Source organism: Varanus komodoensis, unplaced genomic scaffold (assembly GCF_004798865.1).
Source record: "Varanus komodoensis strain SLA01 unplaced genomic scaffold, ASM479886v1 scaffold41, whole genome shotgun sequence".
Lineage (NCBI taxonomy): Eukaryota > Metazoa > Chordata > Lepidosauria > Squamata > Varanidae > Varanus > Varanus komodoensis.
This window is the reverse complement of record NW_025335954.1, coordinates 1,446,851-1,465,260: the sequence shown is the minus strand read 5'-3', so window position 1 is coordinate 1,465,260 and position 18,410 is coordinate 1,446,851. Positions and strand designations below refer to the sequence as shown.

Sequence of the window (18,410 nt, the reverse complement as noted above, 5' to 3'; positions counted from 1 at the left end):
GTTAAAAAAGTGCCTATTGCAATTATGTGCTTTTATATAAAAAGCAAAGTCACTCTTTTTCTGACAGAATTTAAAATGGTACTAATAATAAAATAAGAACATCATCTGTTAATTGTTTGTTCTTGTTAAGGCTTTATTTAAGAACAAGCCTTGCAGCTAGGTTTTGGTGTAGGTGTGCTTTTGGTAGCTATTAGAAACAGGCAGAATTGTGCACTTATCCAGTTGTCCCTGATTTCCGTGAAAACTTGTTCCAACTTTTTGCACAGTAAACATTAAAGGCTAGTTCTATTCCATGCTACTAGACTATGCATCAGCCAGATGTATAGTCCTATCTTACTTTAGCTGACTTTTTGTTTTCATAAATGAAAGAGTATAAAAGATTTAATGTTTTGTTTTCATAATGGAAAGAGTATAAAAGGTTTAATGTGTCCATAGCAGTCAGGCTTGTATGTTTCTATTTGTTACAGATCTCCAGCTTATCAATATTCTGCAAGGACAAATTCTAAAAGTCTCCTGTCTACTTTGGTTTCAAAAGTCAAATATTTGAATACAAAATATGAAAGCTTTTTGGAAAGAACATTCCCAAATTTCTATCAGCTATATTCTACTTTTATAAAAGGTGGGTTTTCTTTTTTAAAAAATTAAAAAAATATATTTTTATTAAGTAATAACCATGCAATATGATACAAAAATATAATAACAAACAATTAAAAAGAGAAAACAAAACACCTTTAAACATAAAAAGTGCACCACCACACTGGGACCTTGCCTACATAATAACTATTTATATCCTCTTCCTTTACTACTCTTTCGGGACTATCCCCCTCCATCAAAAACTGCATTAAATCATATGAAGGTTTGATGGCCTTTCCTCTTATTAATACATGTTCAATAACCCCCCAAAATAATTAAAATTATTCTGGTTTATTAACACTTTTTCCACCTTAATACTACACATTAACGTATCATTTATGCTATTCACTTAATTGGAAATCCTGTTTTTCTTTTCAGATATTTGCTATTATTAATCTTACATCTGTTAATAAATTTGTGATTCTTTAATTTTCCATTTCTTTTCATAAGATACTCACAATAAAGCAAGGGTCTGCTTCAATATCTAGAGTCATCATTTCACTAATTTCCCCAAAAACCATTTTCCAGAATTTCTTAATATTTTCACATTCTCACTACATAGGGAAATAGGTACCCATTTTTCAACCACATCTCCAACATAGATTGGAGTACTTATTATGCATATAATATAGTTTCACTAGTATCAAGTACCATTTTCTTTAAAATTTACAAAAAAAATCCTTAATCGTGATTGAAATACTTTTTAGTATTCTGTTATCCCATTTTTTCACATTCTTCCTTACCTCCCTAAATATTTCCCATGAAACATTAAAAGGGTCATATAAAATCTTATATATCTCACTTATTATCCCTCTTGTTTGCATAATATCTTGTTTTTTCCTATATAAAACAATCTCTTCAAATTTACCATGATCTCTACATTTACTATTCTTTTTTCATCCATTGTTTAGTCCTTTGTTCTAACTGCATAACATTAAACCATTAATTTTTCTTTTTTTAATATCACCTTTAGCCTGTCCTCATCCATTTTCTCCAACCAGACTTTTAACCTAAAAACTTGTTTTCCCTTCAGTACTTTCCCCAAACTACCTCTCAAGTTTTCTGGAAATCCTTCAGTTTCTGTGACTGGAATTAGAGATGAGATTATCAACATAATTCTTACTCTATACTTAACCTAAATTTGCACCACATTTTTTAAAAAGGGGGTTTCTATCTTTCTTACAATCTTCTTGTCATCCTGTTTTAAAAAATGGTTTAGAAGGAATCTCCGTTTGTTGGTGTTCTAACTCTCCCCATATTATCTTTACTGGCTGCAAAATGTACCTCATTTGATTTGATACATAATATAATTTAATATTCAGAATACCTAATCCTCCTAATTTTTGTGATTTATACCATCTTTTTGTATCAATCCTTGCTTTCTTATCCTCATTACAAAATTTATTCATCATATTTTTCCAATCTTCCAATACTTTTCTAATGACCTAATAACTTAATTTGTAACATCCGGAATAAACATAGGTAAAATTTTCATATAGTGCTATTCTATCAAACCAGGACAATCCTATTTTCCTAAATGATGCATTTTGTACTTCATTTCAGCTTTCACTATATCAAAATTATTCTTTTTTAAACATTGGGCATTTTTGAAATGCTTATACCTAAGTATTTAATAATTTTATGTATCTTTCTTAATTCCCTCCTTTTCTTCTTTATTGCAGTTAAACAGCATCATTTCTCTTGAGACCTTTGGTATAGACAGGATATAAATGTTTTAATAAATAAATAAAATTTCAGATTTTTCCCAATTAACGTATAGACCCATTATCTCTCCAAATTCTGCTAAATGAATGTTAACCTGATCCATAACTTTAGGTGGGTCCTTTATTGTAAACAATGTATCATCAGCAAATAAATTAATCTTAATTTTATTCTTAAATCTGATACCTTTTATGATACCATCATTTCTTATACTATTTGCTAATAATTATATAACTAAAGCAAGCAATATTGGGGAAGGAGGGCATCCTTGTCTGATACCATGGCCTAGGGATATTTGTTCTGTTGGACCATCATTAACTATCACAGTTGCAGTTTTTTTCTGAATATAGTTGATTTATTATATGTTAAATCATGCACCAAATCCTAATATCTCTATCAATATCTTTATTGTGGGCCATTCCACACAATCAAAAGCTTTGAAAATATCTAATGCCATTACACCGGCTTTTAACCTTTTGTTACATATAATTTCTATTACATTTAATACTCTTCTAGGCAGGTCCCTCATTGTCTCCTATAAAACCACTCTGATCCACCCTAATATTATTTATCAGTATTATTCAATCTTTTTGCAAATATTGCTGTAAATTTTTTGCATCTTGTTTTATCAAGGATATAGGTATATAAGCCCCAGAATCTGTCAGGTCTTTATTAGGTTTTCAATAAGTAATTTAAATTGATCATTATTCTTCAATAATTCTGATTCTAAAAGATGGGTTTTCACTTGAAGAAAGAATGGCAGACGTACGTATAAATCTTTGAGCATGTTTTCTGAGTTCAGCTGTCAAGTGGTACTGTCGGAACAAATCATTCCAATGTCCACAGAGGAGATGGGGGTCCTTTGTATCCTTGCTTAGCTTCTGGATGCAATCTCTTGTTACAAGGGTAGGAGAACAATGATCTGCATCGCAGGGAAATTGTTTGATGAAATGTCCCCTTATATAATAGGTGATGATGAATGGGAAATAAGAGTTTACTGTTAGGAAACTGAGCATCATACATGCATGTTCTCCCCTCCTGTTTCCTCCTTCGTGCCCATGAGGATGAGATTCAAAACTTACTTTTTATTTTTAATTAACCACACTTCTCTCCGATGGCCAAACTTGGAAAGCTGTATTTCATTTAAACTAAAGGTCATGCAAATAATCCAGGATTTGAAACTACAGTTGATCTTGACATTCTCATGAAGCAAAGCATAGCAAGTGCTCTGTGTATGGGATTCACAGGAAATTATGTCTTGCTTAAAACTGGCAACGACAGTTTTAGGAATGCAAAAGAATTGGAGAGGGGGGGAGTGCAAGAACCTCAGACTTGTTGTAGGTGGTTCTAGTAGGAATTCATGGCTTCTTTCTATGTCTGAATGAGTTCGCAGTCTAATTTGAGATGAAGGTGTAACAGTAAGATGGACCAATATGGTAAGGTCCGGAGTGCAGTCCCTTACAGAATACATTTAGCTAAATTAGAGTTATAGAAAAGAGCACTCGGAATCAACTGTTGAGGAAGGACGAAGTGGATTTTGCACCTTGACTTGAGATAAAAGAGGTGGCATCTTGTTGGGAACTAATTGTAAGGAGGAGAGGAAGAAAGAGTTGGCGAAACTGGTTGGGGTGTATCAAGGGTTATGCCATCCTTATGACAGCCTCGATGTGGCTTAAGTTGTAAAGAACTTGAGAAGCACCAAGCCGTGTGGCTTTCCATACCCTGACACCATTAAAGCAGCAGGGGAAATGATGAGCTCAATCAGGATTTTACAATTTCTTTGTGATTTTTGAATATGGAAAGTTGTATATAAATTATTTAATAATGATGAGGAGGAAGATGACCAAGACAATCAAAATGAGGCCTGTAGAAGCTGCTGAAGGCCAGGAATTGCCATTTGGGTCTGTGATGCTGTCATATAAAAGCAGGGTGGATGACTTGGAAAGGAGTGTGTTTGCCATGAACTACTAAGATGTGCCAAAACACTGGACCTTAAAATACCTATATATTTTGTGCAGGGTTTCGGGTATTCTTTTCAGAAGTAAAAGAAATAAGAAGAATAAAGATGAACATGGCCCATAAAAATATAAAATTCAATCAACTTCCTTACAGGGAGATGGAAAGACTAAGACAGGTGGGTTTATTTTACTCCGGGTTGTTTTTTGTGGAATTCCTAAGAATCTGTTACATCTGAAATACTGCACTGTTTCTCAGCACTAACAGATAGATTTTGAACAAAGTGTAGTTCCCTTGCTTGGGCAACCAGCTTTCTTCCTACATGCAGAATCACCCTAAATATTCTAGTACCCTTCCCTGCCTGCACATAAGACCGTAAGCCTAAAGATGCTGACCTGGAAGTAAGCTCTACTGAATACATTGCAACCAAGCACCCGAGTAAGAATGCAGTGGACTGCGATATTAGAGAGCTTTACAACACAATGTGAACAAGATGTTGAGAAAGATACACCTGAACTGGAAGCAGGTTTATTTCTGTCCACAGTGTTGGTTTGCTGCAGAAGTTCAGTTCAGAGACAGGATGAATAATTGCCTGCTCCTTCATTTAGAATGTTATACTAATATACCTTGTTCTATATCCAGTGGAGCCACTGAAGTTAGACCACTGATGATGTGTTAGCATAAGCAACCTCTAGTGCAACACTAGCGGTGCAAGCTAGTGCAATGGGTGTTCCAGGGAAACCCATCACACCAGCTCATGCTATTGCCTTTGCAGGAAGAGATCTTTTACAGTAGCACCATGTCACCTGCGTGAGCAGGAGGGCCTTGTTTATTGCCACCTTCTGTCCCTTTATACATATGAACTCAGTGGGCCTTGGAGATCCCAGGTGGATTCCAGTCAGTTCTCCAGTCCTTCTGGTGAAAATGTACAATTGAAGGCTCCCAATTCTGAATTTGCTTCTGCAGAAGGGTTCTGTGGCTGAATTTGTACAGATCGAGATGATACCATCATAAAAAGGGTTGCTGTTACCTTATTATCTCACATAAATTCTTGCATTTATCTTCAGGAATACAGAAATAAAGAAACCGACAGTATCAGAACAACCAAACCCTGCTTCTCTCTTCCCCATCCCCAAACTAATTGATTTTATTCTTTTCATTCTGCCTTTCCTCTGGGAAGTGCAGAGCAACATACATGGTCCTCCTCTCCCTTTACTCTCTTAGTATTGTTACATTATGTCAAAATCCTATTTGCTAACATAGGTCAAGCTGGGTGTCTATGTAAGACTGCCCCAAGATCATCAGCAAGTTGAAATGTTGAGTGACATTTGAACCCAGATCTCCTTGGGCCCACTACACTGCAAATTCTCATTAGGAGTAGAAACCATCTGAATGCAAGAGCATGGATTTTGCATGGCTTGTTTGATTCTTCTTGGAGAACTTGTTTGATAAGTTGTTTTCCCATTTTAGTAGAATCACGTGAATGCAGATTTACTGGGTCTGGGGAAGAATAAGTTGGGGACCTCTAGGTAGTTTAGAATATGCAAATCAGTAAAAGGTTAATCAGAGTTACTTGATTTCAGCCAACTTTTAATCTAACTTTCTCTGTTGCCAGAGTACAATACAAAACACCTGACCATTACACTTGAAACACGCTTTGCTGCTCAAAACATATCGGTTACTAGCCAGCTGCCATTTATGTGTAACAACTAAATTTTCTGTATGTTGTAGGGAATCTTCTTAGGTATTTTGTTTAATACCTTATAACTAACTCAGGAGATTTAGGAAGGTAAAAGGAGAGTCATGGGGAACTTCAGACCCCTGGGGAGCTGCCAGATCAAGTATAGCATCTGCTGTGGGGCTGTTCTATTTATTTATTGTAAGCTGCCTCAAGACGTTCTGTAGTGGATGGGATAGAAAAGCTTTCAATAAATAAATAATGAATAAATAGCCTGAGGGACTCTTCCCAACTGGCTCCCCAAGCTTCTTCCCCAGGACCACCCATGTCCTCTGAACCTGCAAACGGAGAGGGAAGGGGCTTACCTTCAATCTGCTGCAGACTGGAAATACTTCGTCTGTTGTCCCAGTGTTGTCAGAGGCTCTTCTCAGAACAAGATCAGGGGAAAGGCTCATCTCTGATTAGCAGCAGATTAGAGGAGATTCCCTTTCGTTGTAAAAAGATTACGGCCTTCATAAATCAGCTGGGACGAGGTGTGGATGGCACCTGTGCCAAAAGGCTGCATGTATGTGTTAGATGCCGGCAGTGCTTTATCCACATGGGGTGGAGTCCTCATCCACTGGTGACACGGGAGTCATTTCGCAGCAGTCTCTGATAAGACCCAAGTCCTGAAAAGCTCTGTAAGCACTGCATGCTTAGCATTTATCATGGAAGCAATCAGTGGCTATGCACCAGGCCAAAACCTTTTTATGTACCTGATATTTTAATGCTATTTTAATGATAGGATTGTATTACATGTTTATATTCTGTTTATTTGTGCTGCTGTATTGTAATGCTGTTGATGTAGATCGGGTATACATGATTTAAATAAATGATGATAGCTATACATTATCTTCAATATCCAAGGCAGTATGACTCTGGTCTTGTAACTGGGGAACCCTGAGTGAGGGTGTCACTGTCCTCATGTCCTGTTTGGTGGCTTCCCAGTGGCAGTGTGTTAGCCAGTGCTTGACCCTGAGTTAGATGAGACATTGGCCTGATTGAGCATGGCTCTTCTTTCATTCATGAAAGAGTAACACATCCCGTGGAGAAGAACGGAGAAGAAGAATCTTGACCTCTTGTCTTGGTGGGTGTCCATCTAAGCATTTTTTCCAGCAGGAAAATTTAGGTGGTCAGTTCCTTTTCTATTCAACACAGCTCATAGGGTTTCAGCATAAGAATCCATGAAATTTACAAAGAGGTCAGTTTGACATTGCCACAGTGGAGTCCTGTAGGACAGATGCAAAGGTATCATGCTGTGATGGTCATCACTGGTCCCTAAAACTGTTGCTGATTTGAGTCTATTATGTAATACACCTGCCTAAAAATTACAATAATCCAACAAAAGAGATTTGTGCTGTTGCATGATACCACCAATGAGCACAGCATAACTGAACAGACAGAATGCAGCTATATCTTTCTTAATTTTTAAAAAAAGGCTGAAGTCACAATATGCACTTTATGTTCAACCCAGGGAAATCACAAAGGGGTATAAAGTATGGACGATCTTTTCTGGAGTAAGATTTTGTAACGGATTTTGTTTTTCATGCTAGGGAGGATGCCCAAGTGCGTTCTATCATTGGACTCGAATAATTGTATAGGCAAAACATGTTCAGTGGATGTATGGCTTGGTATTATACTTTCAGATGATTAAAACATGTGATGGATGTGCTGCAATTTCTACTTGTTTTGAAAAGTGAATGGCTTGGATTCAAAGGCGCTTCCTCCAGATTCAACCTTATGAATAAAATAAAACCCCATTGTGCTGCGGGCAACATTGAACCTGGCTCTGAGGTTTTGCCCAGCCTGAATACTCTGAATGCTCCTACGGCAAGAGAATGTTCATTTTCCAAAGAGGGAAATACTGCCATTTCAACCATGTTTGTTTATTAACCATGTTTGTTAACCATGCCAACCACCCACCCTTGCCAGGTTTGAGCAGTGCAACCACCTAGAAGCAGAGGTGGGCTGCAGAAAAGATGTCCACAGGTCTCCGGCAAGTGCCACAAACCATGGTGACCTCTTTAAGTCACCCTGGCTGGACAAGATCTCACAAGCCCACCCACTTGCTTCTGCTTTAAGTGCTTGGAGGCAGTGAGAGAAGATGCAGTGGCATTGCCTCACACACCACTGGTCTGTCCATCCATCTATCACCTGGTCCTCCCAGATGGAGCAGCTTCAGGTTTGCACATAGCAATGCTACTAAACACTCTTTTCTTTTGGTAGTTTCGGAGAGATGTGATGAAAGTCATTCCCATCGGGATTCTCTCTCTTCCACCCTTTTTCAACTACCTGGTATTTGTGCTTATGTAAGTATATCCTGGCACATATCTAGATGAAGGGTCCTTGAGCTTTTCTCTGAAAAAGCATGTGTGTCGAGCTTTGGAAACGTCAGTCAGCAAAAGCAGTGTTTATCTCTCTCCCCCTCATCTCTTGTAAGCCCTATTCCTGGCTCTCTGATGAGGGGATTGTTATAGTACAGCTGTGTGTTTTAGCAGCTACAAAAATAGACCACAGAAGAACCTTCATTAACTCCAAGTTTGGATTCTCTTGGTCTGTGTGCTTGACTAGCCATAAATCCATATTTCTCCATCTGTTGCTGCTGCCTGGGCTATATATCGGTGGCTTCCTAGTGTTACTTACTTCTTGAGAGTGCACAGCACACACCTCTTAAGACAAGCACCCAACCCCAGTCCATTTCAAATCAGCTTGGGAGTTAAAAAGTTAAAATCCTCACTTTTGCTTGTTGCATGCTCCTAATTGACCTAGGATGTCCTCTATAGGTGAATGTGTTTTAATGCAGAGTTTAACAAGATGCTATTTTATTATAATACAAAAATGCATCTCTCTCATAAAAACCTGTGTTGCTTGATATTTAAGGTTCATGATAAGGAACCAAGTTCTTAGACGATAAGTTTCTTCGTCGTGGCCTCTGTGCATCACACACATGGGTGCTATGCCTGCGCAGTGCCTTTGGCCGGAAGATTACAAGCTAACGGTTTTTTTGGCAGGAAAGCTCCGCTCCCCCTCCCCCACAGCCTATAAAGAGTGAAGCGTCCGCCATTTTGTTCAGTCTTTCCGACCGCCGTTCACTGTGCCTCGTGCCGCTTTGGACTATCACTCTGACCGTTACTCGTAGCCTATTTCTTCTCCTTTATTAAGCTCCCAGTTTTTATATCCCTGTTAGTTCTTGTTATCTCTATAGTTCTTGTTAGTTCCTGTTCTATAGTTCTATCATATTGTTCTACTGTTCTACCTTCTTCTATTAAAAAAACAAACCAAAAATATATTCTTACCCTCTGCACTGTCTTCTTTTTTCCTCCTCTTGCGATGGCGCAGCGAGTGGCTTTCCGCAAATGCGCGGAATGTGGGTCGAAGATGTCTCCATCTGACCCGCATGACCTATGCCTCCTCTGCTTGGGGGAGGGGCATAGGACCGACAAGTGCTCCCACTGCCTGACCTTCTCGAAGCAGGCCAGGAAAAATTGGGAGAACCACCTCCGGAGGCTCCTGTGGGATCGGGCTCTTAAGCAGTCCGACCCACTCGTCGTTCCAAAGCCTGGCCCAGCTACGGTGGTCCTGCCCTCCTGCCCTTTGGACGAAGGTGCTTCTGCCCTGAGGGTCCCACCTGCTTCTCCCAAGAAGAAACGCGAGAAGCGCAAACATGCTGATACTGATAAATCAGCAAAGAAGGCCAGGAAGGAGAAGCCGCCTAAACTGACCCAGAAGTCGAAGGATCCGGAGCAGCCACAGCACCATGACTCGGGTTTGACAGCTGTGTTGGCACTGGCGGCAGCTACCGTACCGATCCCACCCAAGCCGGTACTCCAGGCAGCCATGAGGGTCACCCCTCAAGGGTCCCCTCGGCGTGTGGCCGACCTCTCCACCGAGCCGCTTCCACCTCTTCAGTGGGGATCGTTCTCTGATGGGGAAATTCAAGACTCTTCCCCCAGGGTTAGGTCACTCACGCCTATGCCCATGGCCACAATGGAGGCGGATGTGGTCGGATCCCCGCCCAGGGCCTGCAGGAGTTGCTTCAGGGAACAACGATCCAAGGAATGGCGTCGCTCCTGTTATCCATCTTGGGGCGAGCCATACTCTACCGGGTACTATCCCGCACCGAGGGATCGATCCCTACCATGCTCTTGCGATCGCCCGCTGCCGCTGGATCTGAGGCGCGCATCCCCAGTTCCCCGGGATGAAAGCAGCTGGTCCGTCTCGCCGGTGGAGTCCTCTACTTTGGCTCCTCCGTATTATGGCGTGGACTCTGACAACTCGGACGTTGATTCCACCTCTCCTGACGTCGCGGTGACCTCCCAGGGCCCTGTGTCACCGGACGAGTCTCACATCTCCTTCGCGGAGCTGATGTCCAGGCTCGTCCAGTCCCTGGATATTGACGCCATCCAGCGCCCAGGACTGTTGACGGATAAATTTTATGACGTCGTCTGCAGGGAGCAGTCCACCTCGATCGTCCTGCCCTTGATCACCACCCTATGGCAGGCGATGATGCAACCATGGGACTTGCCCTCTCACCCTCAACCCACATCGCGGAGGTACGAAGCCATGTACCGGGTTCGGGAGGAGGACATCCCATTCCGCCTCTGACACCCCAAGCTGAACTCGGTTGTGGTGGAGTCCTCCCAGGGTAGAGAGGCAAGAGGCCACACCGCTCCGCGAGATAAGGAGGGCCGTAAGATCGACTTCCTGGCCAGGAGGGTCTATGCAGCTTCAGGCTTGGGGCTGCGTATCTCGAACTACGAGGCGACGTTGGCGAGATACCAGTATTTTATAATGCAATGCCTCCATAACGTTGTCTCGACCCTCCCAGACCATCAGAGCAACTTGGCCAAGGTGCTAATTAAGGAGGCGATGCGCGTCGCAGTTCAACAGCTGTCCACAGTCAGACACCATGTGGACACCAATTCAAGGGCCTTGGTTGGTGCCGTCTCCCTTCGCAGGCATGCGTGGCTGAGCAGCGCCAACTTCCCGGAAGAGACCAAGCGCTGAATCGAGGAAATGCCCTTTGACGGGTCCGGGCTTTTCCATTCAAAGACGGATCACAAACTCAAAAAACTTCATGAGTCCCGCATGACGGCCTGACGGATGGAGCTCCAGTCGCAACAGAGGCGTAAGTGGGCATGGACCCGTCCGCCATACAGACAGCCTTACCATCCCAGGCAACATCCTCAGCACAGGCAGCAACAACAACAACAACAACGCCGACAACAGCCCCAACAACGCTACCAACAAGGTCACTGCCGATATGACAACAGGAGGCAGCGTTGACGGGACTGGCGAACCATTCCTCTAATACTCACCCCCCTCTTATCTGGGGACCGGCTGCAACGCCAACTCCCCATTTGGGAGTCCATCACATCTGATCGGTGGGTATTGTTCATCATACAGCACGGCTATAGGATAGAATTCGACATTGTTCCTCCATCGAGTCCGATCCGGTTTACATCATGCTCGCCGGTACTGCTCGATGAAATACAACAACTTCTTCGTAAAGGAGCGATTCGTCAAGTAACTCAATATGACGGACTTCACGGATTCTATTCTAGATATTTTACAGTTCCCAAATGGGATGGTGGCCTACGTCCGATTTTAGACTTAGGTAGTCTGAATCAATTCATCGTGACGAGGAAGTTTCGTCGAATGACCACTCTCCAAAATATTTTGCTGCTGCTAAGGAAAGAGGATTGGTTCGCCTCATTGGATCTGAAGGATGCCTATTTCCGTATAGCGATCCATCCCAAATATAGGTGTTTCCTTCGCTTTGCTGTTGCCTCAAATTTCTACGAATTCATGGTTCTACCCTTTGGTTTGGCTACCGCTCTGAGAGTGTTTACTAAATGCATGGCCCCTGTCTGCGCTTACCTACGCCTCCAGGGCATACAAGTTTATCCTTACCTTGATGACTGGCTCCTGGTCTCCAGGTCCAGGGAAGCACTCCTCACTTCTATCCGTATTACCTGTGCCTTATTGGACAATCTGGGCCTATGCATTAATACCGAGAAGTCTTCTCTCCTTCCGGTACAGAAGCTTATGTTCATCGAAGCCCACTTGGATTCGACATTGGAAAAGGCATTCCTCCCTCGGGACAGACAACTGACTCTCGCTCGCCATGTCCATCAAATGCGACGAGACAGATCGGTTCCAGCAAAATCCATCCAGAGGCTTCTAGGACATACGGCTTCTGCCGTTGCTGTGGTACCACACGCCAGACTGCGACTTCGTCCTCTGCAGCTATTTTTCAACAAAGCGTTCCACCCACAGAGAGATCCACTGTCGAAACTGCTTCAAGTCCCATCCTCGGTACTCCATTCCCTACTGTGATGGTCCCAGACAATCTGACTGTTGGGGTCCCCTTCAGGCCCTGATGCCCATCGATAACAGTCGGTACCGATGCGTCTCTTCTGGGTTGGGGAGCATTATGCTCCAGCCTGTATATTCAGGGCACGTGGACTCATCGGGAATCCACAAATCATATCAACTTCCTGGAACTGTTGGCCGTATTCAAAGCCCTACGCTCTTTCAAAGATGTTCTTCAACATCGGGTTGTTCAGATAACGTCAGATAACATAGCCATTGTTTTTTATCTGAACAAACAAGGTGGGACGAAATCTCTGACCCTGGCCAGACTTTCTATGCAGATCTGGGACTGGTGCATTTCGAAAGACATTACGATGATAGCAGTCCATCTGGCCGGTACGGACATTGTGGAAGCGGACCTTGTCAGCAGGCGCATGCTCATCTCTCACGAATGGGAACTAGATCCCCAGACACGTGAGGACCTTTTTCATCACTGGGGGTTTCCCGACGTGGACTTGTTCGCCACCCAACAGAACAAGGTGTGTGCGACTTTCTGTTTGAGAGTGGGAATCGGGTGCGAATCCCTAGGGGATGCCTTCATGATTCCATGGAAGAACCTGAATTTTTACGCCTTCCCACTGATTTCTCTGGTGATGAGAGTCATAGCGAAGATTGTATGCGATCGGGCCATGGGGATACTAATTACTCCTTGGTGGCCACGCCAACCTTGGTTTCCCACACTGCTGGACATTTCTCACGGGGAATACCTTCATCTTCCACCCCTCCCATACCTCATAACCCAGCAGGACGGTGCACTTCACCACCCAGATATACTATTGTTGAAACTAACAGCGTGGCGGATCCAATAGCTGACTTCATTACGTCTATACCGACGACTACTTCAAGTGGTTCGAATCCTGCCTTCAAATCCACTACTTTGCAACCTTCGAATCCGCTGGAGTCGGCGCTACTGCAGCACTGTCGGACCCGACTATTGCTCCATCGAATCCGAGAACCTTTCATCCGGACATTCAGTACATCTTGGACTCTGTTTTAAAGCCTTCTACACGGAAGTTTTACACGGCTAAATGGAAGCGTTTTTCCACCTTTGCCAACTCTCGTTCATTCTCTCCATTTACATCATCGATACATCAAATTCTTCAGTTCCTCTTAGAACTACACCACTCTGGACTGAAACCATCTTTGATTAAAGTGTATACGGCGGCGATCGCCTATCATCGTGGTATGGTAGATGGCTCATCCATTTTTCTCTCAACCTACTATTAAGAGGTTTCTGAAGGGACTTTATAATCTGAACCCGTTGATCAGACCAATAATGCCCACCTGCAGTCTCTCTGTTGTTCTGCAAGCGCTTATGAGAGCTCATTTCGAACCGTTGGCAACAGTCAATTTACGTCTTGTCTTGTGGAAAACAGCATTTCTAGTGGCGATCACCTCAGCCTGACGGGCCAGTGAGCTCTGCACTCTGCGTGTAGACCCACCTTACCTCAACTTTCATAGAGAAAAGGTTGTCCTGCAGCTCGATCCATCTTTTCTGCCTAAGGTGTCCACACCCTTTCATATGGGACAAGATATTGTTTTGCCTGCCTTTTTTCTGGCTCCGTCTACTCCGTTAGGAAGATCATTATATTCACTTGACATTCGGCGCTGTTTAGCCTTCTACAGATCCAGGACGGAATCTATTCGATGTTCAAATAGACTTTTTGTTAAATATGCTACCAGGGACCAAGGCACCCCTGTCACTCCGCAGAGACTTTCTAAGTGGATAGTTCATACTATCTCTTTATCTTACCAATTGGCTAAGATCGACTTACCCACAGCCCCTCGAGGCCATTTGACTAGGGCTGTTGCTGCCTCATCTGCCTTCGCATCGGGAATACCAATTGACGATGTATGTAGAGCTGCTACTTGGGCGAATCCTTGCACTTTTGCCAAGCATTATCGCTTAGATGTCCGTGCTTGGCAGGATTGCTCCTTCGGCAGAGCTGTTCTTTCATCTGTTCTTCGTTGAGGACACCGCCCCTCCTCCATTATGGTAAGCTTGTTAATCTACTCATATGTGTGATGCACAGAGGCCATGATGAAGAAAAGCAGGTTGCTTACCTGTAACTGATGTTCTTCGAGTGACCATCTGCGCAGTCACACAACCCATCCGCTGGCCCTGCTCGGTGTCGGTGAGTGGACCTTTTGTCGGTACTGAATGTTATCATGATTTCTTGGTACCAATATTGTCCATTGTTTTCCTGGTACCAATACTGTTCACGGTAGAAATAACTTTTTCCACATGGGAGCGTCTGTCCGGTCATCAAAGACTGAACAAAATGGCGGACGCTCCACTCTGTATAGGCTGTGGGGGAGGGGGAGGGGAGCTTTCCTGCCAAAAAAACTGTTAGCTTGTAATCTTCCGGCCAAAGGCACTGCGCAGGCACAGCACCCATATGTGTGACTGCACAGATGGCCACTCGAAGAACATCAGTTACAGGTAAGCAACCTGCTTTTCTTCCCAAGGCAAGGATGGGATTCAGCAAATTGACCATTTCTAGGTGCTCACCATTAATTTTGTTCATTTTCTTCAAAGCGCATGCCTTAAAAACAAACTGGGTGTAATAATTGCAGGAATGCAGTTCAGGTGGCCACTGTTTTGTTAGAGAGCACTTGTGGAGAAGCCTGAACAATCTTAGGACTGGTGGGGAGAGAGCGGCAAATTTAACCGTGGGTGAGATCACACTGCGAATAAGCTTCACAGTGACGGTTGTTTGCTAATAACCTGTTGTACTCCCAAAAGAGGATTGGGCTCATGGTGGGTTCTTCCTCCTCCTCCTCCAGTTGGTCCTCCAGCTCACATCCCAGCATCCCTTATGACACTACAACCCATCTTGTTTCTCCCATCACTGCTCTGACTGATCCCTTTTTGTCCACTGCTCCAATGACAACCCCTTTTCATTCTGTGCTGGTTGGTTTTGTTTTTGCAGAGATTCCAAAAAAAGACAACTGGGGTATATAGACTTTAGAAGGAGTTGGTCCCTAAAATGTGTGTAAATGTTTTTGTAATTTATGAAAAATAATTTCCACTGTTTCCATGGCTGGGAAGGGGTCACATATGACAGATTTCCATTTGCTTTCCAGCCAAGAAATCTTCCGTTCTTTCTCCTTCCTTACTGTCTAGCCATGAATTCTGTTTATTTTTCCCTGTCCAAAAAATGTGCAGTCTATGGGTTACCGGGGTGGCTTGTTACCCCAAAGTAAACCACCATGAAGCAAACAGTCTGGGTTTGGATAGCATGACAACTCACCTTGCCATGTCTCATCCTGCCACGATTGCAACAAAATTAGTCTCTCCTTTGCATTTCAAAGGATGCTGCAACTGGAATGTTGGAAAAAGAGAATCAAACGTCCCCTCCCTGCCCTCCACCCACCTCCCAAGTTAAGAGACTGTGGAATGGCATGCACATTAACTGCAGCCATGCAATTAACACATCTAGCTTGGACCTTATGTAGCCTGGACAGTATAGCCAAATTTCTAACATAGATGACTTTGAATTTTCCATTGATGTGATTTATCTAGCTACAATTAGATAATTGTAATTAGAGAATTGTAGAGAGCCAGTGTGGCGTAGTGGTTAAGAGCATGGGGCTGGGACTCAGATGATCTGGGTTCTAGTCCCTGCTCGGCCATGGAGCCAACCGGGTGACTTTGGGCCAGTCACAGACACTCAGCCCAACCTACCTCACAGGGTTGTTGTTGTGGGGATAAGATGGAGGCGATGTAAGCTGCCTTGAGCTCTTCATAGGAAAAAGGCAGGATATAAATCCATAAATAAATAAATAAACAAGCTTCTTAATACATCAAAGTGCCATCTTTCTTCCATAAACTGAAAGCAAGACCTACAAATGAGGTGAACATAAACATTATTTTAACTTGCATCCATCCATCCAGTATGGTTGAATCCTAACCTAACCTTTGCCCTGCGCAAAATTATGTCTTATGTCTACTAATCAGCCTATTGCTTCTGAGAAGTGTATATGAGGCAGGATTCTGCATGAGTGCAGAATATTTTGATTTAATCTTCCATCCTGTCTTTCATTTATAAAAAGCCCATGGTGGCTTATGAACAGTACAATACATGCATTATAAAACCAACAATACTAAAATAAAACAGGAACGTAACACTACTTTTATTAATGGAAGCATCCAGGTAAAGATAAGACTTGGGCTCAGGCAAATCTCCTTTGGAAGGAAGTTCAACATCAGGATGTCACTGTAGGTGTTGTCCCCCCCCCCCCCGCCCCCAGTAGCCACTTGGCAGACCTTGAAGACAGGTAAATTTGGAAAAGGATCCTGGAATGTTATTTCAATTGCCAGTAGATTCATCTGGGAGAAGATACTTTATTGTATATCCTGAGAAAGGCAGGTTGCTTACCTGCAACTGTCCTTCGAGTGGCAATCTGTGCATTCACACATATGGGTGCTGCACCTGCGCAGTGCCTAAGGCCAGAAAGATTGCAAAGCTAACGGTTTTTGGCTGGAAACTCCGCTCCCCTCCCCTCCCCCACAATGATATAAATAGAGCGGAGTGTCCTCCATTTTCTCAGTCTTAGAAGACCGAATGTTCGCCCCCTCTCAGAAGAGGGATATATAGCATTGAATTAGTCAGGGACCATGACAGTCAAATGAAACATGGTACCGACAGAACATCTACTCACCGACACCGAGCGGGGCCGGCAGGTGGGTTGTGTGAATGCACAGATGGCCACTCGAAGAACGACAGTTACAGGTAAGCAAGCTGCCTTTCTTCGTCGTGGCCTCTGTGCATCACACATATGGGTGATTAACAAGCTTACTCGAATCGGAGGAGGGAGGTGTCATCGAAGAATGGCGGAGAGGACTGCTCTACTGAAGGAGCAGTCCTGTCTGGCACATACATCGAGGCAGTAATGCCTGGCAAAAGTGCACGGAGCCACCCAAGTTGCAGCTTTACATATGTCCTGTATTTGGATTCCCTCAGCAAAGGCGGACGAAGCTGCCACCGCTCTGGTGGAGTGACCCCTTGGAACAACAAGTACATCTTAGCAAGTTGGTACGCCAGTACGATTGTTTGCACAATCCATTTTGAAAGTCTCTGTGAAGTTATAAGATAACCTTGTCCCGCTCTGAATACTTCACGAAGAGGTGATTAGACTGTCGAAAAGATTCCGTACGTGATCTATAAAATGCTAAGCAACGACGCACATCAAGCATATGTAGAGATCTTTCAATCGGGTTTGATGGCGATGGAAAGAAAGCAGGCAAAACAATGTCCTGATTAACATGAAACAGCGTAGCCACTTTAGGCAAAAATGTCAGATCCATCTGAAGGACCACTTTTTCCTTATGGAAGCTCAAATAAGGAGGATCTACTCGGAACGCACAAAGTTCACTAGCCCTTCGGGCCGAAGTAACAGCTACGAGGAAGGCAGTCTTCCAAGACAAGAGTCGTAAGTCAATAGTCGCCAGAGGTTTGAATGGGGCTCTGGTGAGAGCTTGAAGTATAACGAAGAGACTCCACATAGGCATAACAGGACGAACTGTTGGGTGAAGATTCTGCAGTCCTTTGATGAATCTTCTAATAATTGGTTGAGAGAAGACAGATTGCAGCTGTGTAAACCTTTATAGATGAAGGTTTAAGTCCCGAGTGATGCAACTCTAAAAGGAACTGCAGGATGTTTTCGACGGATGCCGACTGAGCAGCAAACGAGTTGGACTCTGCAAAAGAGGAGAATCGACGCCACTTTGCTGCGTAGGATCTGTGCGCTGATGGTCTTAACACAGATTTGAGAATGCATTGTATATCTGGATCGAGAGAATTTAATCCTGAGGCAAAGTCTATCGGTTCTGAGTGAATGAATGGTGTCTCAGTCTCGTAACTGGAAAGTCGAGGTGAATGGGTTGCCGTCGATACCGAGTCGGTAGTGTGGATCATTTGAGCCATCAAGCTGTGAGGTTCAATGAAGTTAGATCCGGATGACGAACAGCTCCTCCCTGTTGCGTTATTAGGTGAGCACGGAT

At 43.3% G+C, this 18,410-nt stretch overlaps 1 protein-coding gene across 1 annotated transcript in view; it reads left to right on the top strand.

The window, feature by feature from the left end:
* Nucleotides 1-395: 395 nt before the first annotated feature.
* LETMD1 (LETM1 domain containing 1) overlaps nt 396-18,410 on the top strand; it is a 29,692-nt gene continuing 11,677 nt past the window's right edge. Inside the window, exons 1-3 of the mRNA XM_044443045.1 lie at nt 396-619; nt 4,374-4,489; nt 8,255-8,337. Coding sequence (XP_044298980.1) covers nt 4,421-4,489; nt 8,255-8,337 — 152 coding nt within the window. The 5' untranslated portion in view covers nt 396-619; nt 4,374-4,420. The remainder of the gene's footprint in view (nt 620-4,373; nt 4,490-8,254; nt 8,338-18,410) is intronic.